Source organism: Artemia sp. Qi Xiang Cuo, chromosome 15, assembly GCF_049724085.1.
Source record: "Artemia sp. Qi Xiang Cuo chromosome 15, ASM4972408v1, whole genome shotgun sequence".
NCBI classification, from domain to species: Eukaryota; Metazoa; Arthropoda; class Branchiopoda; order Anostraca; family Artemiidae; genus Artemia; species Artemia sp. Qi Xiang Cuo.
Window position 1 is genome coordinate 14,528,518 of NC_142808.1, and position 25,768 is coordinate 14,554,285.

Genomic DNA, 25,768 nt, shown 5'->3' on the forward strand with positions numbered 1-25,768 from the left:
AGGTTATCTGTGACCAGGTCGATGTTTTAAATACAACCTTTTGGGGTTTTACCATTAAAGCATTAAAATTGGCTCCAACTTTGTAACTTCAGAAGGAGACTAAAACACTTGCAATTACTCCCTGATTAGATTTGTCTCTAATAATTTTGAGGAAGTTGCAAGCTAGGCTTTAGACGCTAACTTTAACTTTTGTTTAACTAGCACGGGGGTGGAAAGGAGAGGGAGCAATATTCATATTTAGGATACTATGTGTTAATTTTAAGTTTTATTGTCCCCCTTTTTTCCATATGGCAAACTTTTTTTTTTTAATTTTTTTTTCCTGTAATTAAATACTAACTATTACTTTTAAACCACAGCTTAAAAAAGATGAATATCTTCTTAACTAAAATCAGTGTTATTAAAACAAAAGATTATGTATGAAGGTTTTGGGAAACAGATTCTTGTGAATCTAATTAATTTTATTTCATTTTCACTATAGTGCTGGATATGTTTTGTTGTTCGTATCATACTTACGAAGATTTTACACCACACTGTCCCGACCTGGGTTGCCACCCCTAGTGACCTATCACTATTTATAGTGATTTTATTTTTTATTGCCTGGACAAAAAATCACTAAATCAGCACATAAATCTGTAGATTATTGAAGTAAATCACTACTTAAATCAAAAAAATCACTAAATTCTAGTGATTTTTTCTCACCGGGTGGCAACCCTGTTCCTGGCTGCACATGGGTCGGATATGACTATTATGGATATTTTTATGCGTATAATATATATCAATCCCCATATGTATTGCAGGAATGCTCTGCAGAAGAGGTGATCTTACGAGACCTTCATCGAACTTTTCCAGCCCATGACTATTTTAAAGAAAATGGTGGACATGGACAAGATGCTTTGGCGAAAATTGTCAAAGCCTATTCTATTTATGATGAAGAAATTGGGTATTGTCAAGGTATAACTTTCATCGCAGCTGCTTTATTATTACATGTAAGTTTCATATTTTATCGACTTTATGCCTGTAAGCTGTGACGTCTAAAAAAGATGGTTTAACTAAATCTGAAACAAATAATCTACAAGTTATAATTACTTTATAATCTTTGAAATAATATTAAGAAAGTAGAGGGCCCAGTTAATAAATGAAAATAATTGATTCATTCTTATTTAATAAATGAATTACATAACTAAAATAAGCAAACTAAAATAAATAATAATAATCATTAAAATATATAAATCAAAATAATTGGTAATATCACATAGCTTAAATAATAAATAAAACAATTAAAAATAAATTATAAAATTTCAAATAATTTTGTTAATAAATGAAATTTTTTTGAAATTTTGCCGAGAAATTTTTTGGGGGACAGGGAGGGTCCTAATCAATATTTTTCCCTGGGTGCTTGAGAGGCAAGTTAATTGCAAAGAGAATTGAAAACTTTTAAGAGCTTGATTTTGGAACTTATAAGAGGGCAGTTTTCGCGGTGTTTCCGGAGACATTTTTCTACTCGGTCGTACGTCTCGAAAACTGCTGGAGAGCAAAAACAAGAAAGTGGAAAGCAAAGACGAGACTTGGAGCACAAAAACTAGTAAAATATGTCTGTTATAGCGTAAGATTTGAATATATTTGACATGGATGTAAGTAATTCTAATAATAAGCGTCGCTGGTGATACAAAAGCCAACTTACCCAAGCAGTAAGGCTGGCGCTTCGTATCCTGGATTTTCTGGAATCCTGGCTTCCAGATTTTGAATTCAGCGCCACTATCTAGCTTACCTGCTCCTTGGAATGTGAGCTGGCCCTCTTTATTCGTACCACAATAATCTTCATTCCTAAATACAGCCATTTTATTCAATTTTAATGTAGCTATAGGCTTCCATGTTCTTCGGCCTGTTTGAAAATTATGCCAGAAATGGGGTTTCTAGCTTCACTTTCCTCGATCCGTCGAAAGCGAGGCTCTCTAAAAAAGCGGAAAGCGTTTCCAGTCGCTAAAATCTGAACCGAGAGTTATTCCTCTCCGTCTCCATCCGGAAAGTGATTCCAGACCGGCTTTTCAAGTCGTGAAAACCGCCCTAAGAGCTGAATCTTTGCCGATTTATCATGGGGAGTTACTGATTAATAACTTTCAGTGCCACTTATGGTGTTACAGCTGGTGACTTCATGAAAAGAGAAGAAAACTTCAAAGAAGATTCGATATTTTATAAAAACAATCTGCAATGCAATTAAATCTGAAATCTCTCTTTAAGTGGTTTTACTTTCAATAGTTACTTAAAGTTAAAATTCAGTCAGCACGATGTAGACCTAGGTATGCTTGTGAAAATCATATTATTTTGGGCAATTTAGTAGGCTGTAAGATGGTGGGCCTGATTGGAAAAAATCGTCTTTTTTTACCCCCCCCCCTTCCCTCCTGCATTTTAAAGCGTCTGAAAAGACTAGTATGCATCGGTTTTGGGTCAAACAAAATCGCTGAATGCTAGATGGCGTTGGTAATTTTCTTTTCCACGATAGTGCCAGTTTTCATTCTTATAATTCTCATACTCTCATAGTATTTTATCTTGCTTATCGTATATATTCCCTCTTAAACTAACAGTTTCACGACAAGCTAGAAGCTGTAACCTACAACAAAATGACAAGATATTCATGTTGTCGGATTCACTAGTCTCAGATCTATCCACTCACTGAGCTAGAATTATGATTTGGCTTAGAATTTCTCCCAGAGAAGAATCTAAACTTGTTCAAAAAATAAGAAAATTGCTTTCTTCTTTCGACAATTTCTAACAAACTCTCAACTTGTTTTTAATCTAAAAAATCCTTTACACCAAATTTACAAAACTGTAAGTTGGTAGATGTATGAAACTGAATCTCAGCCATGGTGTTGAACTAATATTAATTAAATATTATTTAATTTGCTTCAGCAATGCTCTCATACTACTTATGACATTATTGCTCTCATACTACTTATGACATTATGACATGATTTAATAAATAAGACCTCTAAAAGAGTGTACTGAACAGCTTTTTAGCGATCGAATGAAGATTGTAGTAACGCATACAGGACACATTCGATTTTATCCAGATAGACGTTATCATATTGTTTATTATTCTATTTAAATTTCTTTGCCACTTGCAGTTTAGTTTCTGTGTAAAATAAGCGATAATGGAGGGAAGAGGAAGAATAAAATGATAATGAATTAATACCTTTCCCATTTGCTTCAATAATGCTCTCATACTACTTATGACATTATGATGGTCGTTGACATTAATTTCAGCCATGGTAGAAAAAATTTCATCTTTCGTTGAAACTGTAAAGCAGTAGGAGAGCAGAAATACTCCTCAGGCCAAGAATTGCAAAATCAGGCCTTAGAACCAGAATTTAAACCGATCAGGCCTTAGAACCATAATTTAAACCGATTGGTGTTCCAGGCCCCCTTTCATACGCTATTCCCAATATAATTATGATATGAAAAATATTAAATATTTTATTGCTCGAAAAAACCTGCTAGAAGACGACTATAGTGATGTTGAAAGTATGGGAGTCACTAGTATAAGTTTATCAAGAACTAAAACCATCGCCTCTCCGTATGTTTCCCCAGTTCTGAATCTTAATTTAATCTATAGAGTGACCAAGCGAGAGGAGGCCTCAGGGGGCTTAGATACCTCTCAAATTTTGGAGATTGACCACTCCTTGGAACATTAATTCTCCTCGCTATTGTGTCGTTAAAATACGTCGCCAACATAAGTTGCTAAACATGCTTATCCCTCACCGCCAGCCCTCTTTGACTCAGGGTTTTCCTACAGTTTTCAAGTAAAAACTGTGAAGCATGTTTTTGAAAATTTTGCCTGATTGTTTTAAAGAAAAGGGATTCCTTTCAAAGAAAACATAAACTTTAGAACGATAGGGTGCATTTCAGATTTTTTGGGCAAAATCTGGCAAAATTGAAAAATTTTGCCAGATTGTTTTAAAGAAAACATAAACTTTAGAACGATAGGGTGCATTTCAGATTTTTCTGGCAAAATCTGGCAAAATTGAAAAATTTTGCCAGATTGTTTTTAAAGAAAACATAAACTTTAGAACGATAGGGTGCATTTCATATTTTCATAATTTTCAAGAGAGTGATGATAAAGCTTTTAGTCTTTTCCCGGCACCATCTTTGTTTCAATTATTGAAATAATGAAGGATGTATGTGGATGACAGGTTGAATCAGGAAAGAATGACTTTATTTTAGTAATTATAGTATTATCAAACTTTAATCAGCAACGTGTGTTAGGTCGTCTTTGAGCCACAGGGTTTTTACAGTTCAATTCAGTTTATTGAAAAACAGAAAAACAAAATGTGTTTGGATAGATTGAAATAGCCATTAAACTCTTGGAACCTGTGTAGCTAAAACGAACAAAACATTTGCATATATAATAAAAATAAAAATATTTATATATATTTTTATAATATATAAAAAACAATCATAAAAAATAAAATAAAAAAATTAAAAAATTAAAACAAAAATAATAAATAATAAATAAAAATAGAAATTAAAAAATAAAGATAAAAAATGAAATTAAAAATAAAGTGAGAGAACGCATACAGAGCTATTAAGCGGTTATAATCCTATTTTAACATGATAATTCTATATCTTCATTGAGTGAACGGATCTGTACACATGGGCGTAGGCAGCATATTGTCTAGGGGGGGGGGCCGTTGATAGTGTGATGGAGGTCTAGGGGGGCCGCTGCCCCCCCCCCCTGCCCAAACCCCTCCCTACGCCCATGTCTGTACACCCATATACCCAAAATGTAACTAAATAACACCCAAAAAAGAAGTTAGGGAAAGGCTCGGAGAGGAGCTGATAACCTTAACTAGCATAGTACATTTTTAAAAGATAATTTCTTTAGGTATTGAGGTTGACATCACTTGGAACTTTGGACCAGGATTTAGGGCCCTGGGTACGAAAAGAAAAGTTAACCTTGGGAGAATGTTATTAATATCCTAATACGAAGCTCAGTCTTTCTAGAACTGTAACAATGGATGTTATTCGCTCACATAAAAATATTAGCAAAATTATTCCCTTTATTTTTATGTTCAAAATAAGATGCAATGCTTGACATTCTCAAAAAGCAAAATTTTAATTTGTTTGTAAATTGTCCTCTCTGAGGTATTACCAAGATGCAATGAATCTTCCATAGGTTACGCGGAACTAAAATCAACTTCGAATTAAAATCAACTTTGGTGGAAGTGATAAAAAACTTGAGAGCCATGGCTAATTGGAGTGAAGCCAAGACAGATAGTCTGAGTGAGAGGCAAAGCTGGCATAAGCCTTTTTCAGAACCGTATAAAAATGACGTCATTTCACTTGTTAATAGATAGTCTATCATCCGTCCATCCTAGGGCAGAACTAATGTAGATAGTCATGGAATAAGGGTAATTCAAATAGTCTATGAGCCATTTGAAGTTGATTTTGAATTAAATTCAAGTTGTTGGACCATGATGGAAGAGTTGAGAGCCATGGCTAATTGGAGTAAAGCCAAGACAGGTATTCTGAGTGAGAGGCAAACCTGGCATAACACTTTTTCAGAATTGTATAAAAATGATGTCATTTCACTTGTTTATAGTTAGTCTATCATTCATCCATCCTAGGGCGGAAGTAATTTAGATAGTCATGGAATAGTCTTTGAGCCATTTGAAGTTGATTTTGAATTAAAATCAAGTTGTTGGACCATGATGAAAAAGTTAAGAGCCATGGCTAATTGGAGAAAAACCCAAGACAGATAGTCTGAGTGAAAGTCAAAGCTGGCATAAGCCTTTTTCAGAATTGTATAAAAATGATGTCATTTTACTTGTTAAAAGATAGTTTATCATTCATCCATCCTAGGGCGGAAGTAATTTAGATAGTCATGGAATAGTCTATGAGCCATTTGAAGTTGATTTTGAATTAAAATCAAGTTGTTGGACAATGATGAAAAAGTTAAGAACCATGCCTAAATGGAGAATAAGCCAAAACAGCCTGAATGAGAGACAAAGCTGGCATAAGCCTTTTTCGGGATTGTATAAAAATGATGTCATTTTACTTGTTAAAAGATAGTTTATCATTCATCCATCCTAGGGCGAAAGTAATGTAGATGGTCATGGAATAAGGGTAATTCAAATAGTCTATGAGCCATTTGAAGTTGATTTTGAATTAAAATCAAGTTGTTGGACAATGATGAAAAAGTTAAGAGCCATGGCTAATTGGAGAAAAAGCCAAGACCGATAGCCTGAGTGAAAGACAAAGCTGGCGTAAGCCTTTTTCAGAACTGTATAAAAATGATGTCATTTTACTTGTTAATAGGTAGTTTATCATTCATCCATCCTAGGGCGGAAGTAATGTAGATAGTCGCGGAATAAGGGTAATTCAAATAGTCTTTGAGCCATTTGAAGTTGATTTTGAATTAAAATCAAGTTGGTGGACTCTGATGAAAAAGTTGAGAACCATGCCTAAATGGAGAATAACCCAAGACAGTCTGAGTGAAAGACAAAGCTGGCATAAGCCTTTTTCAGAATTGTATAAAAATGATGTCACTTCACTTGTTGATAGGTAGTCTATCTTCCATCCATCCTAGGGCGGAACTAATGTAGATAGGCACGGAATAAGGGTAATTCAAATAGTCTTTGAGCCATTTGAAGTTGCTTTTGAATTAAAATCAAGTTGTTGGACTATGATGAAAAAGTTAAGAGCCATGGCTAATTGGAGTAAAGCCAAGATAGATAGTCTCAGTGAGAGGCAAAGCTGGCATAACACTTTTTCAGATTTGTATAAAAAAGATCTCATTTCACTTCTTGATAGATAGTCTATCATCCCTCCAAGAGCAGAACTAAGGTAGATAGGCATGGAGTAAGAGTAATTCAAATACTCCTCAGTTCTGTGAGCCGTTTTAACGCAATTGGAAATATATATTGGAAATAATATTGGAAATAAAATATATTATATAATACTATACTATATATAACTATATATATATAGTTATACTATATATATATATATATATATATATATATATATATATATATATATATATATATATATATATATATATATATATATATATATATATAATATATAATATATATAATACTATACGTGAATAAGTACTCTTTCTTCGTGATGTAGTGTTTCTTTCTGGTGATCCTTCTATCAGCCTATGCTTTTGGTAAAACGAGATCATTGACGAGACCCTTGACTACTCATTGTTACCACACACGAGTCTCAGTATCAAATCTTATAAATTGGTGTCGAAACCTATATCGAATTAATCTCCACATATCACAGCATGCATAACACTGTAAATCCCACACAAAACAATAAAGATCTTGAGACCCATTTTTGATGTCCTGATAAGTTCATATATAAGCCCGAAGAAGCATTTTTGATGTCTTAAAATTTACTTATATAAGCCCGTTGTTACTTATACTTTGATTTACTATAAGCTCGGTATAGCACGAAACAAAACCCACAATGTCGTAATGGATTAGTTCTTGGATCGCACATAATAGGCTAATAAAGAATAAGACGACGCTTGAACACCCAATTTTCTTATAGTATATCCTCATTTTTTTGTAGCATTTTGTTTGTTCAGTGTTGATGCCCAGTCAAGCTGCTGCGGGACCGAAAAAATGGTGGTCTATTTTGGGAGTCGCTAATCAATACAATGTGATTGAACAATTTCAAAACTCTGTTAATTTCAAGATATATTAGATATATATATACTCAGTTAATTTCAAGATATATTAGATATATATATACTCTGTTAATTTCAAGATATATATTATGTTAATTTCAATTTCAAGATATATTAGAAGAACGTGTATTAGCGCAAAGCTTAATCAAGATGTTACTTTAACTTCATTAATGGATTGAGGAAAGGGAACTTTCCTAATTAAGCAAAGGAAGAAAAAACTTGATTAACAGAAAAAAGTTCATATTAACAATATGGTGAACACTAAATACCAAAGCTGCAACTGAACTTTTGTAAGGGTAATTAAAAATAAAAGAAAACCGACAAAAAACAAGCAATAGGGATAATTTCAATAACAATAGCAATCATTATAACAATAACATAACAAATAACAAAAAAAACGTCCTCTTGGCCATAGCGATTCCTAAAAGTTTTAAGCCAATCGGTAAAAAGTTTTTTGGACCGTTTTTAAAGAATTTCTGATACCACACTGGCTAATCATGACAAAAGTAAAGAAGAGAGAAACGCAGATAATACAAGCCAGTGAAAAACGTAGACTACAATACAAATATTTCGGTGCACTGAGGACGGTCTTGACCGAAACATTTGCATCGTAGTCTACGTTTTTCACTGGCTTGTATTATCCTCGTTTCTCTTTTCTTTATTGTTTTTTTTCTTTTTGGACCATTTTGAAACCCCTTTTTTGGGGGGTGGGCAATCGGGTAAAAAATTGCCCCCTTTTTGGGTCATATTTTTAGTGCCTGGGCCCCCAAGTTTTGCATATTAGGTTACTTTAAGCCCATATACATACGACTGTAATTTCTAAACTGTTCTGGGAAAAACTTCAATGACAAAAGCTAGGGGAAACCCAATTCTAGTCCCCAAACGCCGTTCTAGCCCAACAGCCCAAATGTGTGCTCTTTTTGGCCCTGGGAAGGGTTTCTGAAAGTTTAAGCGAAACGGACCCCCAAGATCTAATATGCCCGCTTATTCCAATATGTAACCTATTTTGGCAAAGTGCATAATTTGCAGCCCTTGCCCTAGGGGTTATAGAAGGGTCGTGGCATCCTTGGAGCCATATTTATTGGAATTTTTAATAGCTAAAAAAAAATGGTTTTCTCAAAACTTTAATATGATGTCATGGATTGGGGTAGCAAAAAAGGACGCAAGACGGGGTTTGTCCCCTCCAATCTTTTTCAACTTTGAAAGAACACTAGAATTTTCAATTTCCATTTGAAGTGCCGGGGAAAAGAATTTCATAAAGAAAGAAAAACGAGCAAAAATGGGGTTTTTATAGGCCAAATGACGATACTGAAAAAACAAAGCGAATATTTCGAGAGGACAAACGCCTCTCTTCTTCAGCGCGAAACGAAACGATGTATCAATAAAAGCAAAAAATTAAAAGAATTAAAACCAACTACCTAACAACCATAAAAGCGAGTTATTCGACAATATCCGCGATTTGCACAAAATCCAAAAAAAACATGAACTGCCATCGACGGATACTAGCGAGCAACTGACAAATGAAAGGAATCAATTCATTCACTCGAAAAAACAAAACGAACCAGCAATTAAATAAGTTGGAAAACTATGTCATTTGATTTCGGATTTTAATTAAGGCATTTCTTGCAGACACCCTTTGAAACCTAAGGGGTTGTTCACGTGCTTGATTAGATAACTGGGAAAGTGGTTCAAGGTTTATTTCAGGGATTACTAACGTATCGGCTTCTCTTTTGAGAAAACCGAAATGTGACTCGTTTATTCTTAAATCACCGGAATCTCTGTTTAAAGCTAGACCTAAATGTTCCGGTGCTTAAACATCTACCTGTGATTCGACATGAAGAATAATGATATGAAGAGTTTCGAATAACATGAAGAGTTTATTGAACAACCTGACTAACAGGAAGAGGTTATTTTGCCAATTGCCACTTAGTCTAAGCTGTTTCTCTAAGCTCAGAGTCTTACCACCTACTCTAAGCTGATTAAAATCATTAAATAGTAATTTTATGATAAATATTCTGAGAGAGCAGTAATTTTCCTGCTTGAATACTCTTTCTAACAGGAATTTTTTTAGTCATTTATTCTATATTAGTTTAAGTTTTATATCTTTGGTTTTATGGATCGTGCTAGCGATTAACGTTAAACGATTAATCGTTAACGATTAAACGTTAAACGATTAACGTTAAACGATTAAACGTTAAAGATTAAACGTTAAACGATTAACGTTAAACGATTAAACGTTAACGATTAAACGATTAACGTTAAACGATTAATCGTTAACGATTAAACGTTAAACGATTAACGTTAAACGATTAAACGGTAAACGATTAATTTAACGATTAACGTTAAACGAATGGTAGATCTTGTAAAACGATTTTCTGCATCTTCATTTTCAAAAATAGAAAAAGTCCTAGCCAACTCCCCAAGCCGACAGTTTTCTACTTGTACCCTTGGCATGCAAATAATAAAACCACATACACAATAATGGTAATGCTTCCTTTTCTTCCATCCCCTAGTTAGAATTCCAAGAGTCGTTTCTTATACGACAGTATTCTATCAATATATAGTCCTTTTCGTCATCGTTTATAATTCAAAAGAGAAACTTGTCAAGCTTTTTATTTTTAGCAATTCCATCATCCGGGTCACTGGTGTTACATTGCAACAATGCAACATTTCATTGGAGTTTAGGATAAGAGGGGTTTATTCGTAAATACGGTTACCGCAAGCAAATATTGACAAACTTATACTTCCTGCGAAGAGTAATAGGCCTACAGAGAAAGATTAATAGCAAGATATTTAAATCGAAAACACGATGCTCAAAGGTTTCTATGAGCTAGGGTAAATCGGGTAATTGAATTGGGGGGTATCCCTAAATCCCCCTATTTCTAGAAAAAAACTTTAATGGGTGAAAAATATCAAACAAACACAACTTAAAAACAATAGGGATTTTTTTTTTTCAAGACAGTGCAATTTAAATCGGTGAATATTTCGGTCCTATGTCCAAGGGCCGTCTTCAGCACAACATTAAAGAAAAATATATATATTAACGACTTACATTAAAATACGAAGTTTAAAGCTAAAAATACTTTTAAAAAACTTTTAAAACAGCCCCAGTATCATTACTTCAACGAAGTTCAACCAGGACCTGGTTGAACATCGTTGAAGGAGTCCTGGTTGAAAATTTCCCTATTGTTTTTAAGTTGTGTTTGTTTGATATGGAAAAGCAGTGTGGTCTTCGTCAATATTTATGTGAAAAATATCATTCATTTCATTAAAGTATTGACTAGTTTGCCCCCCCCATAGATTTTCAAAAATGTATGCTACTCCTCCACCCCCCCCCCCTTATTTTCTGGCTTTGACGCTTAAGATTTCGATACTCGCCTTTTGCTGCTAGGTAATCTTTCCAATCTAACGAAATATGTCAAACTACGGTACTTACACCTTTAATGTACATCTCTCTTCTATTGAAAGGAAATTCAATCAAATTAAACATATGAAGATTTAGAGATATCTTCCAGAAATACATTTTAAAGAAGGAAGCCGAGCCTTTGTTTTAATAAAAATCTTTTTTTCTCTCTTAAGTAAGTAAGTAAGTAACAATGGGTTTATTTAAAAAAAATATATACATCATCGATTCCCTGAAGCAATGCTTGTGCGGGAGAAAACCCTCCTAATAAATAAAAAAAAAACAAAAAAAACAAGAAACAAAAAAAAAAGAGAGAAAAAAAAAAAAAAAGAAAAAAAACATAATTAGAGCTCAACTTACCGGACCCGAAAACCAACGAACCTCCAAACAACACCCAACAAAAATATAATAATTATAATCATATTCATCTCCAGCTGCAACTAAACCCTCCTCAAAAACAAAACTTAAGTGGCGTGGAATAATCCATTCAAAATATACACATGAAAACAATGGTTCTTTAGCGACTTACGAAAATCCTGCAAACCCCCAACATTCCTCAAATCCTCTGGCAAACTCTCCCAAACTAACGGAACAACATGGCGAATTGAAAACCTAGACCTAGACGTGACCATCGCTGGTCTTCGCATCAACTGAGAATGAATCTCCAGTAGATCTCGAATATTCTAAAGTAGAAAAATTTCTCTCTCTCTGAATTTTAACTATGTGTACCCTGTGGAGATTATGCAACAATTTACTATTCTGTTCCGTCTCCAAATGAGTTTTATCTTCTCAGGATTAGATCTCTCGCTATTGACTTATGCGAATGATATTTTAAACCTGAGTCGATGCCTTTCTCGAATTGAAAAAAAACCTTTTTTATTCTTGTGCTTTGTACAGCGCATAATTAAATCGGATTTACATTTAACCCTAGCCAAAGTAATGGGGCTCTGTCAACCACAAAAAGGAATATAACAGATATATTTTACCCCGACTGTATTGGTTAGGTAAATAAAAGTTAAAATAGGGATAAAATTACTACTGATGACGGTCACTGTATTTGTGACCGAAATATCTGGTATTTTTGTGAATTTCTATCACTGTTATCATCATCACTGTCTATTAAAAGGATTTTATCCCTATTTGAACTTTTATTTATCGTCATGGAAAGACAGTGTGGTCTCCGAAATTATCTACGTCATAGTTTTGGTTAGGCTAAAGCACATTTTTAGCTTTGTTTTCATTTCTGAATTTTTTTTTTTTGCAAGTGACTGAAAAAAGTTGCGTTCAGATTTGTGAAATCAGAGAGTGAAATTATGGATCCTATGGCTGCTATTGCTAAGTGCCAAGCTGAATCCTCTTAAGTCAGTCGAGACTAGCAGTCTTATTATCATTCGTCCTTAAGAAGAAGCTATGTGTGCGCGTTTAGTATCTCAGTCTTAGTTTATTCTTGTCGTTTTCTGTAGCGTGTGGTCTTTTTTTTCTATTTATTATTGTTATTTTTCTCCAGTACCACACTGCCTTTTCTATTACGAAATAAATAAGAGTTCCAAACAGGGACAGGTCCTTTTATTAGACAATGAAACAAAAATATAAAACAAAAGCCCTAAATATTTAAACAAAGCATTAAAAATATAAAACAAAGGCTCTAAAAAAACATTAAAAGTTCAAGAACAGTTAGTGAGCTCTTTAAGTCAATGGACCGGTAACTTGCTTTGACCCTGAAGTGGTAATTTTGTTTAGTATAAATATAGTTTGTTATAATTTTGATACGTTAGTAACTCTACTGATAATGATGACCAACTGTGTCATCGAAATATTTAGAGCCTTTGTTATTTAGAGCCTTTGTTAGAACTCTTATTTATTTTATTATTGCATTTGTAGCTTCGTGTTGTTTTTCGAATGGGTAATAAAATTACCAGTGACTTAATCATATCCTTCTTTCACTTTATATTTTCTTTGATTCTATTCAGATCTTGCCCCATTACTTCTAGCCTTTTTAGAAGAATATTATGATTGCTTTATGAGAAACTAATATCCTGTGAGAATAGGAATCTTCCCGCTTGAACACTTCCCAAGACGTTTTTATTGTACAAGTCAGTCATCCGAGCTTGATATCCCTAGGATTCTAAGTTTCATAAAGATCCTTTTTAGCGTTTTCTTCCCGGTTTGATCTATCCGGGCGAAAGTATTTTAACGTGTAAGTCTAAATGAAATCCAGTAAGTCAGCTGTTCTAAATCAAAAGACCATCCAAGTATAGGTGCGGGTGCTCGCTTGAGGAATCGTTTATCAAAGAAATAGATTTATAGAAAAACGGGGTTTAATGAAAACGTCTTCGGCTATAATGAAAGATTTGTTGAAAGGAAAAAAATTGTTTTTATGATGGAAGTAAAGACTTGACTTGACTTACTTAAGGCTCCTGCTGGTGGTCCAGCGTAGAGCGAGATGAGACTTTTTGCCTTCATTCCAAACTGTCCTGCGCAAGCGTGACTGCTTCATGTAGATCAGTACCGATTATGGAGAAGTACTGGGTAAAGCTCTCCCTCCATCTGAACCGGGGTCTTCCACGGGGGCGCTTCCAGCCATGTTGAGGGGGATCAAAATTGAAAAGTATGCTGGCGGGTGCTTCTTCTGGCATGCGAATTAAGTGGCCAAACCACCGTAGACTTCTTATGGCGAGCTGACGAGAGTTGGAGGTCTGATCCGTTAGTGTCAGCAATTGGGTGTTTGAGCAATGGAAGTAAAGAGCAAAGGTAAAACATAAAACAATATTACCACACAGTTTACGCATTGCAACATATCTACAAAACTAGTTCAAATAAACTGACTCCAAATATTTCCTTATATTTTTGGAATTTTGAAAAACGGTACCTATATGATAAACGTCCTACCGTATTGTTCATTCATTGACGCATTATAGAACCGTTTTTTTCGTTAGTTTCTTTCAGCTTAGCGTGAGACAAAATAAAGAGAAGTGACAGAATATATGGAAAATATATCATTTGTGCTATATATTTGCACAGTAGGGATGGGGGTAAAGTGTTTGGACAGTGTGAAGTTGGAAAATAATTCTTGCTACTCAATAGGCAAAACATTTGAACCTAACACATTAGGCATGCAGACCCTCTATACTTTACATTCCCCCCTAATGTGTAAATATATAGCCCAAATTTATTTCGAAAGTATTATATTTGTATCTTATTTTGGTATATTTCATTAGGATTGAGTGTCAGAGAAATATATTAAAAGAACATTAGGTAGGGCGTATATCATACAAGTACCTGGAAAACTTAAGCTTTACTGAAAGCTGAGCTTGCTTGAGTTTTTTTTAAGGAAGCTAAATCTTATACTAAAAGGTATCAAGATCATGACCGATGAAAGACTCCTGAGAGCCTTATAAATTAGTCCTTTATTTTCCACAGGCTGCCTAAGGACTTTCTTGCTTCTAATCGAACATCCTGCTTTTCGAGTTAATTTTATGCTTTCAGTAAAGTGCCGGCTTTTTATAGTACAAAATTAACTGTTGTTTAGTATATACCACGACACAGTAGAGCAAATATTTATTGAGATATGGAGATATGGAGCTGAGCTACAAAAACAGACGACATTAAAACGAACAAAGCTTTTGAAACAAACACGACTTATCGTTTTACCTAATTATGTTCTCAATTTTTTTTCGAGATAACTCCACAAAAATAAGATAAAAATACATCTTTGAACAAGGTCACTGATGATTTGAAACCCCCTGAGTGTAATCTAAACCAGTCTTAATGGTAATATGGATATAATTTTACCTTAAAATTATTCCAGGACTCAGTATTGTCTAAGCATTTTTAAGAAAAAAATATGTTAACTTCTGTTCTGAAATATTTAATACTTCTCGTAATTCGTTTCAAGCAGTGATTTTTCATTTTCATATCCCGTTTTTCCAAAATTTATATTGCTAGCAGTTCGTAAGATCAGCCATTAGATATTTAAAACTGTTGCTCTGTGGTTGGGAAACGAGAGCATTTCATACTGAAAGAAGTATTATATTGCTTCTTCGGTTGTATTTTTGTTATTCGAGGAAATAAGTATTGAGAAGAAACTTAAATCACAAAAAAATGTATTGCTGTTGCAAGAAAGACAAGAATACCAAATGTGAAAGTTTGATATAATTTACGAATAGGTTAAGGCTGGAAATGGAAATGAAGAAAACCTAGTGGGGCGGCAATTTTTTCCCGAATGGAAAAATTAATCCAAGGTTTTTCTTTCCGTCCAAACAGTTAATGAAAAGGGGATATAAACCTGATGAAAAATATAAGTTATTATTAATATTTTACTAGGATAGTCGTATCTATGACACCAAGCACAAACGCCATGAGAACCATGTTCACAAAAATAAATAAAATACAAATAAAGAAGTAACAATAATCAAACAAAATGGTTGTTAATTGTTTCCCTGGAAGCATGCTGCATTTCCAAACGGCCATGCTATGCTGAATATACTGTATATACTTTCAGTACAAAGTAATGAATTTTTATTTCCGAATAAAAAGGATATAAAAAAAGTGAAAAAAAGGATAAAAAAAAGTGAAACAGAATGAATCGAATGACCATTTCTGATGTGACAACTTAGTCTTTGATCTGTTTCGTATATGTGTTCTGTGTTTCTGTTAGTCTACAACTATCTAGTTCTTTGGAGATTTTATTTGGCCATTAACCTTGCTAAGTTTTTCAGCAAAATATTCCTGGTGTTTTCTCAAATTATAAAAAACAATAAAGATACAATTTTGGGTGAGGCATACTATTCTTTTAATATTTACTCGTATACGGCTTTTATTTAGGTATATTGAAACTTAAATAATTTCTGAGACTACACTGGTTAGTCATGATAAAACATAAAATCGCGAAGAAAGGAAGAAAACGAGGATACAATTTTAGTTTTGTGCTTTTATTTTAAGGCTTTGTTTTTTATATTTTATCAGTTTTATTCTGTACTGAGGACGGTCAAGCAGAGGTCTTGACCGAAATATTTGCATAATTTTTAAATTTTTTCACTGGCTGTTAATTGTCCTCGTTTTCTTCCTATCTTCGCAATTTTATGTTTTATTATATTGAAATTTCCTTGGTCGATACCTTTGGAAACGACGTTAAGCACTCACCATAGGAATTGGTAAGTTGACCGAAACTTTTCTTCTTTAGTTGTGTGTTAAAATAAAAAAGTATACGATGTATATATTCTAGCATATTCCTTCTAATACTTTTTATTTTTTTTTCAAGTCACCTCTCTTTGTCTAGATTAGAATAGTGGCTATTCAAACCCAATATTTCCTTTGAATCAGCCACATACGCAGGGATTTGTTTCGGGGGGGGGGGCAAATCCTTCAAATCCCTTATTCTGTGACTAAGCATCAAAATATGGGAAAATAAAAAATCATGAGATTTTTTTTTTGGGGGGGGGGCAGGCCGAGAGCCCCCCCCCCTACTTACGTGCCTGCTTCGAATCCTTTGATATGACCGGATTATTTTTAGATGCCCGAAGAACAAGCTTTCTGTGTTTTAGTCAAGATAATGTCTGAATATGGTCTGAGGGATTTATTTAAAGATGGATTAGAAGTTCTTCACTTAAGATTTTTTCAACTTGATAAACTTTTAGAGGTAAGAACATCTCACTTCTTCTTTTTTCACTGTGTAAGCGCAAAGTTGTACCTCCAACGCCTAGGGGATGGAGAGTCTTTACCTTAGATTTTGTCTATTTGATACACTTAGGGGTAAGAATATTGTTGTTGTTTTTTACGTTATTTTTCTTTGCGTAAGAGTAGAATCATACTCATAAATTGATTTGATTGGGAGGGGGTAAAGGAAAGCCAATTTTTTTTTTAGGTTAAGGAAATGAGTCACACCTTGTAGTTAAGTTAGTCGCTCTTGTTTGTAGTTATTTTTGTTCGTTTCAAGCTTGATTTGCATATTCAATTTAAGTTTCTCTCGTTTTAAGATTCATTTATTCATTTATATTAGTATCTATTGTATGTTTGTTTGCATTGATTGTTTATTTAATTTCTTTTCGTTTTGGGTTTCATTTATACTTCAATAGCAAAATATTTTTCCTTTTAAGCTTGATTTGCATATTCAATTAAGCATTACTCGCTTTAAGATTTATTTATTCATTAATATTATTACTTGTTGTATGTTTTTTTTCTATGATCATTTATTTAATTTTGGGTTGAATTTATTCTTTAATAGTAATTTCTGGTCGTTTTGATTTTTAATTTGAACAGGTATTTGTATCTGCTTATCTTACGTTTAAAATGTCCTTTACTTTTATTTGAAAAACTTCTTTTTTGGAAAGTTTTTTTTAATTAATTTTTGTTCGTTTTTTATTGCAAACAGTTTCAAGTTTTTAAAAATTCCTTATTTCAAAATCAAACTTTTTTTTCAACATCAAATGTTCATCAAAGTATCAAAACTAGTATCAAAGTAATAATATCACAGTGAAAAAGAACAAAGCAAACAGAACACCAAATTAAACAAGGTATCAAAGTAAGAAAAAGCAACGTGCCTAACTTACAGCCCTTGTACCGTAAATTGAATCGCCACGTAAATCACTTAATCCAAGTATTGAAGTAAACAAAGTGTCAAAGTAACAATAAGCAAGTTTCGTAACTCAGAGCCATTTCCCCGGGGTTGGGGGCGGGGCGAGGGTTCAACCCCTGAAGCATAGTTGTTTGACCTCTGAGCTTTTTTTTTAACAAAATGACAATCTCAAAATTTTGACTGGATGCCCTTTGCATAAGTAGGGCGTTGGCTGATTGCCTATTGATCAATTTTGATCCTAAAAAAAAAAAAGAAAAAAAAAAAGAAGTTTCAATTTCCGATCAAATGAGCCCTCTCCAAAGTTAATACGACCACCCCTTCCACAAAAATCTTACTGAATTTTGGAATATTTTGAACAAAATGGTTATTTCAAAATTTGAAATGGTGTTTGGGGGAAAAGGCACAAGGGGGGGGTAATACTAAGGGGCAGGCGGGACTGGCTGTGCACAAACTTCTTTTGGTGGCCCTGTTTTCACTAATCTTAGTGCACAACTAAAAAAACAATAAAACATGAAAACCTTATTGCCTTTATAACCTTTAGTTTTCTATTGTCTAAAACGTAGTAACAGAAAAAAATTAATTACATTATTAACTTTACATAAGAGATAACCATTCACAAGCAGTATAATGAGCTAACCTCCCATTTGCGCTGCAAATGGGAGGTTATTAGGGGGTCGGTTTACTGCTAGGGGGTGTGTCACCTCTTCCATAAAAACCTTATATGCCCCCAAAGCATAATTTACAGCCCTTCCTCCGGGCTCGGGGGGGGGGTATGGTTGACACCGAACCTTTTGTTGGCTGATCGTTGGACTACTTCAAACAAACTAGCAATCTCAAAATCTGGGTTAGATTCATTTGGGAAAAAAGGATGTGTGTGGGTGTGAGGGGGGGGGGGTAGATGCCCTCCGATACCTTTTGACTCATAAAAAGGTAACTAGAACTTTCAATTTTAAATCAAATGAGCCACTTCTGAAGTTTATACGACCTCTCCTTCCATAAAAACTTTATTTGCCCGGGGGCATAACTTAAAACACTGGGCTCTGGGGGTTTGTGTCAACCTCGAAGTTTATATTATCTGATGTTTGAACTATTTTTAACAAAATGCCTTTCTCAATTTTTTTATCGGATGGGTTTGGGGAAAAGGGTGGGGAGGGGGGCTAATTCTCCTTCGATCTCTTTTGACTCTTAAAAAGTGAACTAGAACTTTCAATTTTCAATCAAATGAGCCCTCTCTGAAGTTTATAAGAGCATCCCTTCTGTAAGAACCATATATGCCCCCAGGGCATAACTGAGAATGCCTGTCCCCAGACTCTGGGGGGTTGTGTCGACCCCGGAGTTTTAATATCTGATGTTCGACCTATTTTAAACAAAATAGTCGAATCATCAATTTTATCGATTGGGCTTGGAGAAAAAAGGTGTGGTGGGAGAAAGGACTAGTTGCCCTCCGATCTCTTTTGACTCTAAAAAATGAATTAGAACTTTCAATTTCCAATCAAATGAACCCTCTCTGAAGTTTATATGCAAATTCCTTCTATAAGAACCACCTTTGCCCCCATAGCCTAATTTACAACGCCTACCCCCGGGCCCTGGGGGTTGTGTTGACACCGGATTATTTGTTATCTGACCCTTGCACTATTTTTAACAAAATGGCCATCTCAAAAGTTTTATCGAATGGTTTTGGGGAAAATAGGAGTGGAGGGGGGAGGGGCTAGTCGTCCTCCGATCACTTTTGACTCTTAAAAAGTGAACTAGAACTTTAAATTTCCAATCAATTAAGCCCTCTCTGACGTTTATACGAGCATCCTTTCCATAGGAACTATATATGCCCCCAGGGCATAACTTACAATGATTGCCCCCGAACCCTGGGTGGGAGGGGGGAGCGTTTTGTTGACATCGGAGCTTTTGTTGTCTGATATTTGAACTATTTTTTTAAAAAAAATGGCTATCTCCAAATTTTTAACGGATGGGTTTGGGGAAAAAGGCGTGGGGGGGGGCTGTTGTCCTTGGATCTCTTTTGACTCTTAAAAAGTGAACTCGAACTTTCAATTACCAATCAAATGAGCCCTTTCTGAAGTTTATACGAGCATCCCTTTCATAAGAACCATATGTGCCCCCAGGGCATAACTTACAACGCCTGCTCCCGGGCCCTGAGGGTTGTGTCGACACCAGAGTTTTTGTTTTCTGACTTTTTAACTATTTTTAGCAAAATAGCTATCTCAAAATTTTTTATCTGATGTATTTGTGGAAAAATGGGCGTGGGGGGCTAGTTGCCCTCCGATCTCTTTTAACTCTTAAAAAATGAACAAGAATTTTCACTTTCCAAAAAAATTAGCTCTCTCTAGAGTATATACGAATATCCGTTCCATAAGAACCATATATGTCCCAGGGCATAATTTGCAACGCCTGCCCCCTGGCCTTGGGGGGTTGTGTTGACATAGGAAAGTTTCTTATGTGACCCTTGAACTATTTTTAAGAAAATGGCTATCTCAAAATTTTTATCTGCTGCATTTGGTGGAAAAAAGGGGTGGGGGGGGGGGGTCTAGCTGTCCTGTGGTCACTTCTGATTCTTAAGAAGTGAACTACAACTTTCAAGTTCCAATCAAATGAACCCTCTCTGAAGTTTATACGAGCGTCCCTTCCATAAGACTTGTACATGCCCCAAGGGCGTAACTTACAACGGTTGCCACCGGGCCCTGGGGGCTGTGTCGACATCGGAGTTTTGTTATCTGACTCAAGCTATTTTTAACAAAATGACTACCTCGAAATTTTTATCGGATGTATTTGGGTAAATAAGGATGTGTGCACTTTACTGAAAAAAGTATAAATGTTTTTACTTTTATAACTTTAATAAATCTAATAATATTAACATTTTGATTACTAAATATCAGTATATGTATATTAAACTGATTAGGCGCAATCTAATCACTTTCAACTATAAAAAATGGCACTAGCCCTTTCAATTTCCAATCAAATGGGCCATTTTGAGCCGTTTTGAGGCTATCTGAAAATTTTGATTGGATGTGTTTTGAGGGAATTGTGGGTGGGAGAGGGGGGTTAGTTACCCTCCAATCACTTTCGAATATTGAAAAGAGCACTAGCCCTCTCAATTTCCAATTGAATGAGTCCCTTTTGAAGTTTTTATGACAACGCTATCTTTAAAATGCCCCCAGGGTATAACTTACAACGTTTGTCCTGGGAACTCTTGGGGGTTTGTCATCCTTAAATACATAATTTCCAGAACTGTAAACTACGTTGAAATAAATGACGTTCGCTAAACCTTGATTGGTTACGCTTGGGAAAATGAAGCGTGTAGGAGAGGAATTAATTACATTCTGCTCAATTTTAACTAATAAACGGGGCAATTTCAATTTCCAAATAAGTGAGTCCCTTTTGAAATTTTTAAAGCACCCTTCTATATAAACCTTATATGCCCCCAGGGTATAACGTACAACCCTTACACTGAGGGTTCTGAGTGGGTTATCATCCTAAAATACCTAATTTCCAAAACTTTCAATTACGTTGAACAAAATGAATATCTCAAAATTTTGATTGGATGTGTAAGGAAAAATGGTGGGCATGAGAGGGCGGCTAGTTGCCCTTCAATCAAATTTGAATGTTAAAAGGGCAATGGCCCTTTTCATTTCAAATCGAATTAAACCTTTTAGAAGTATCTACGACATCGCTTTCTATAAAAAACTTTATATACCCCCAGGGCATAACTTACAACCCTTGCCCTAAGGGCTGGGGGGGTGTCATCATTAAAGACCTAATTTCCAAAACTTTGAACTACGTTGAATAAAATGGCTATCTAAAAATTTCGATTGGATGTGTTTGATGAAAAGGTGGGCGTGAGAGGGGGATTAGTTGCCCTCAAATCACTTTCGGCTACTAAAAAGGGCACTAGCCCTTTGAATTTCCAATCGAATGAGCCCTTTTTCAAGTTTCTACGACAAACCTGTCAATGAAAACCTTAAATGCCTCCAGGGTATAACTTATAACCCCTTCACTTAAGACTGTGGGGGGATTGTCCTGCTCAAAGGTATAATTTCCTTAACTTTAAATTGCGTGGAACAAAATGGATATCTCAATATTTTGATTGGATGTGTTTGGGAAAACGCTGGACGTAAAAGGGGTGTTAGTTGCCTTCCAATCACATTCGACTCTTCAAAAGGGCACTAGCCATTATAATCTCCAATCGAATGAGCCATCTTCGAAGTTTCTACGAAAATTCTTTATAAAAAAACCATATATAACCCCAGGACATAACTTACAACCCTTGCCCTGAGGGCAGTGGGTGGGGGGGGGGTTGTCATCCTCCAGGACCTAATTTCCAGAACTTAAAACTACGTTGAACAAAATGGCAATCTCAAAATTTTGATTGGATGTGTTTGGGGAAACGTTGGGTGGCAGAGGTGTGTGAATTGTCCTGCATTCACTTTCGACTATGAAAAAGGGCGCTGACCCTTTGAACTTCGAATTAAATGAGGCCTTTTTGAAGTTTCGACGACAACGCTTTCTATTAGAACTTTATATGCCCTCAGGGCATAACTTGCAGCCCTTGCCCTGAGGGCTGTGGGGGAGTGTCCTCCTCAAAAGCATAATTTCTATCTTGAAATGATCTACGCTGAACAAAATTTTGATTGGATGTGTTTTGGGAAATAGTGGGCACGGAAAGGGTGTTAGTTGCCTTCCAATCACTTTCAACTATTAAAAAGGGCACAAGCCACTCCAATTTCCACTTGAATGAGCCCTTTTCGAAGTTTCTACTACAACTTCTTCGATACGAAGTGCCCTGGTCTAAAGGAAAAATAATAAATAATACCTTGTGCCGACATCGCTCTTATATACCCCCAGGGCATAACTTAAAAACCTTGCCCTGAGGATTGTGGGGGAGTGTCCTCCTCAATAATATATTTTCTATCTGGAAATCAACTACGCTGAACAAAATTGCTATCTCAAAATTTTAGGATGTGTTTGGGGAAATGGTGGGCGTGGAAGGGTGTTAGTTGCCTTCCAATCATTTTCGAATAATAAAAAGGGCACAGGTCACTCTAATTTCCAATCGAATGAGCCCTTTCTGAAGTTTCTACGACAACTCCTCCGATGCAAAGTGCCCTGATCAAAAATCAAGAAAAAAATAATAATAATACATTGTGCCAACATCGTTCTTTACTTAGGCAGCGCAATGATTTTAACAATATGTCTATTTCAAAATTTTTTATTTGATGCATTTGGGGTAAAAAGGGCTTGGGGGTGGGGGGTGGGGTGGGTTAGCTGCCCTCCAATCTCTTTTGACTCTGAAAAAGTGAACTAGAAACTTTAATGAGACGTGAACTTTAATTTCCAATCAAATGAGCCCTTTCTGAAGTTTATATGAGCGTCTCTTCTATAAGAACCATATTTACCCCAACTTACTAGGGCATAACTTATTAGGGCATAACCTAATATTACACCTTATTAGGGCATAACTTACAGCGCTTGCCCCTTGGCCCTGGGTCATCCCCGAGTTTTTGTTTCGAACTATTTTTAACAAAATGGCTACCTCAAGTTTTTTATCGAATGTATTGGGGAAAAAAGGGCGAAGGGGTGCTAGCTGCCCTCCAATCACTTTTGACACCTAAAAAGTGAAATAGAACGTTCAATTTCCAATCAAATGAGGCCTGTCTGAAGTTTATACGAGCATCCCATCCGTAAGAACCTTATATGCCCCCAGGGCATAACTTACAACGCCAGCCCTTGGGCCCTGGGTGGTTGTGTCGACATTGGACTTTTGTTATTTGACCTTTGAACTAATTTTAACAAAATTTCTATCTCAAAATTTCAATCCAATACATTTGGAGAAAAGGGGCTTGGGAGGAGGGGGGGGGTGCCCTCCTATCTCTATTGATTCTGAAAAAGTGAAGTAAAACTTAATTTCCAATCAAATGAGCCCTTTCTGAAGTTTATACGATCATCCCTTCTATAAGACCATATTTGCCCCCAGGGCATAACTTACAACGCCTGCTCCCTGGCCTTGGGGGGTTGTGTCAACCGCGGAATTTTGTTATATCGTCACCTGAAAGTAGTTTTGCCGAATCTTGTTTTCCAAAAAACGGGAGAAAAACGAGTTTGGAAATTTTAACATTTGTACCTCATAATTGCTATAGCTAGAGCGTTGATTTTTGTTTCAAAATTAAGAAGAAAAATCGCTTATATTGTTGTGTTTTTCTTATTGGCCTAAGGTGAGCCTTTCCTGAGATGAAATGGAATGAATGTCAGTTTCGGTAAAACCGCCCGAAAATTCCGGAAACATAGGTAAGATATGGCAAAACAGAATTGGCTCAGCATGAATTGGAAATGCGACTTTTGGCAAAACGTATTTCATCTGATAGACAAATTTTAACTTTGTTAATTAACTGAACAGTTAATGATTTTTAGCATTGACCTTAGGATCATTAACGGCAAAGGCTGCTTCAGGAAATGCTCTGATTGCGGCCGAAGTGCTAGGTACCTAAGCTATGTTACAACTTCTAATAAGACTTTTCACATATGCCACATCTACTGCTGGCATGAAACGTTGAAGCGACTCTAAGTCTTTTATTATTGCTGTTGGCAACTCAACTACTGTACTTGAAGGTACAGGAGACAGCAGCCTTTCCACAACATTCACTGCTGACACATTGGGCAATGGCCTCCTTAGGCTAGCCTCTAGTGCAATTAGTGCTACAGAAGGAGTAGTATCTGCAAACGAAGTTCTGCCTGTATCTGCCGAAGTATCTGCAAACGAACTTGTGCCTGGTCATTTGAATAATGACAAACAGGTCACGGGGCCGAAGAATCAAAAGCTTTTTTGTCAAGTCTAGGAGCGAAAAGACTTCCTCGTGCTTCAAAGACCTCTCACTGACGCTGTGAACAGCATCGACCTCCTAAATCGTGGAGTGGCCAGGCTCAGAATACTTCATTGTTATACTCTGGACGTATGAATGCTTCTTCAGGATATCTTGCATCATGTAGCTCATTATTTGATTACGATTTTGAGGCACACATGAATCTTACCATTTAACCAAGTTTCTGATGTCAAGATAGGTAGTAAAAACCTTATCAAGGATAGCACAAAGACCACTGGCAATATCGTTTCCACTTCTACCAGCAAGACATTCTGACCACAAACAACAATAAACTTTCCTGATTAGCTCTTCTGTCGGTCTGCGAAAGGTAAGAATAGCAGTTAAGTTAAAGCAAGTGATCTTCCTTTTGTAAAAAAAAAGGGACGAAACATCCCCTTTTGGCAAAGAAAAAACTTGTCCATTTCAAAGCACAATACGGGGTCATCCGAAGCCCTGTCCCTATCTCTTTCTTCTTTGCTTTCTAATTTTCCTTTCACATGTTTTGCATGAGAGGTTTTGACCTCCAGATAATTCAGTACCATCTTTTTCAGCCACCTTTTTTTCTTCACAAACATCGCATTTGTCAGTTCTAGGAACAGGAAATGCAAGATTAAATTCACAATTGAAAACTTTTCTGTGCATGTGTTCCTTGAGAAGCAACTTACCATCTTCCACACACTTACTTTCATACAATGAATGTATTTTGCTTATATTGAGTGAAGGGTCGAGGAACTTTCTGTTGGTTTTGGCACGACAGTACTAAGATTCAATGATTGGGAAGCTTTCAATGTGCTTTCTTATGTATGCGAGATCCTCATCTTTACTTTTATTCACAAGATTCACTAAGATAAGAAAGATTGTTTTCTTCTTATCCAAGGTCACGTTTAGCAAATAAACAACTTTTGGCAAAACGGACCATGCTATAATCCCGTATGCGATTCGGCAAAACCGCTTTAAAGAAATAGAAAAATATGTGATTCGGCAAAGGAGAACTGCAAAATACAGGCAGTTGGAGATGTCTTACAGCAATGTCAATTAGACCATTCGAAAGAGAATTTTTTTACACAAGATAGCGTTTGTAACTCAGTTTCGCCAAAAAAGGTCATTTTTGGCAAAACCGCTTTCAGGTGACGATATGATCTTTGAGCTATTTTTTATAAAATGGCTACCTCAAAATTTTATCAGATGTATTTGGGGAAAAAAGGGGGTTGGGGGGGGGGCTAGTT

The 25,768-nt window shown here is 35.6% G+C and overlaps 1 protein-coding gene across 2 annotated transcripts in view; it reads left to right on the forward strand.

The window, feature by feature from the left end:
* LOC148943363 (rab GTPase-activating protein 1-like) overlaps positions 1 to 25,768 on the forward strand; it is a 263,084-nt gene that overhangs the window by 80,857 nt on the left and 156,459 nt on the right. For both annotated transcript variants that reach the window (XR_016143011.1, XM_089101934.1), the window contains exons 10-11: positions 798 to 986; positions 16,615 to 16,740. Coding sequence is in view for 1 of the 2 variants with exons in the window: in XM_089101934.1 (XP_088958060.1) it covers positions 798 to 986; positions 16,615 to 16,740 (315 nt within the window). In the remaining variant the exon portion in view is untranslated. The remainder of the gene's footprint in view (positions 1 to 797; positions 987 to 16,614; positions 16,741 to 25,768) is intronic.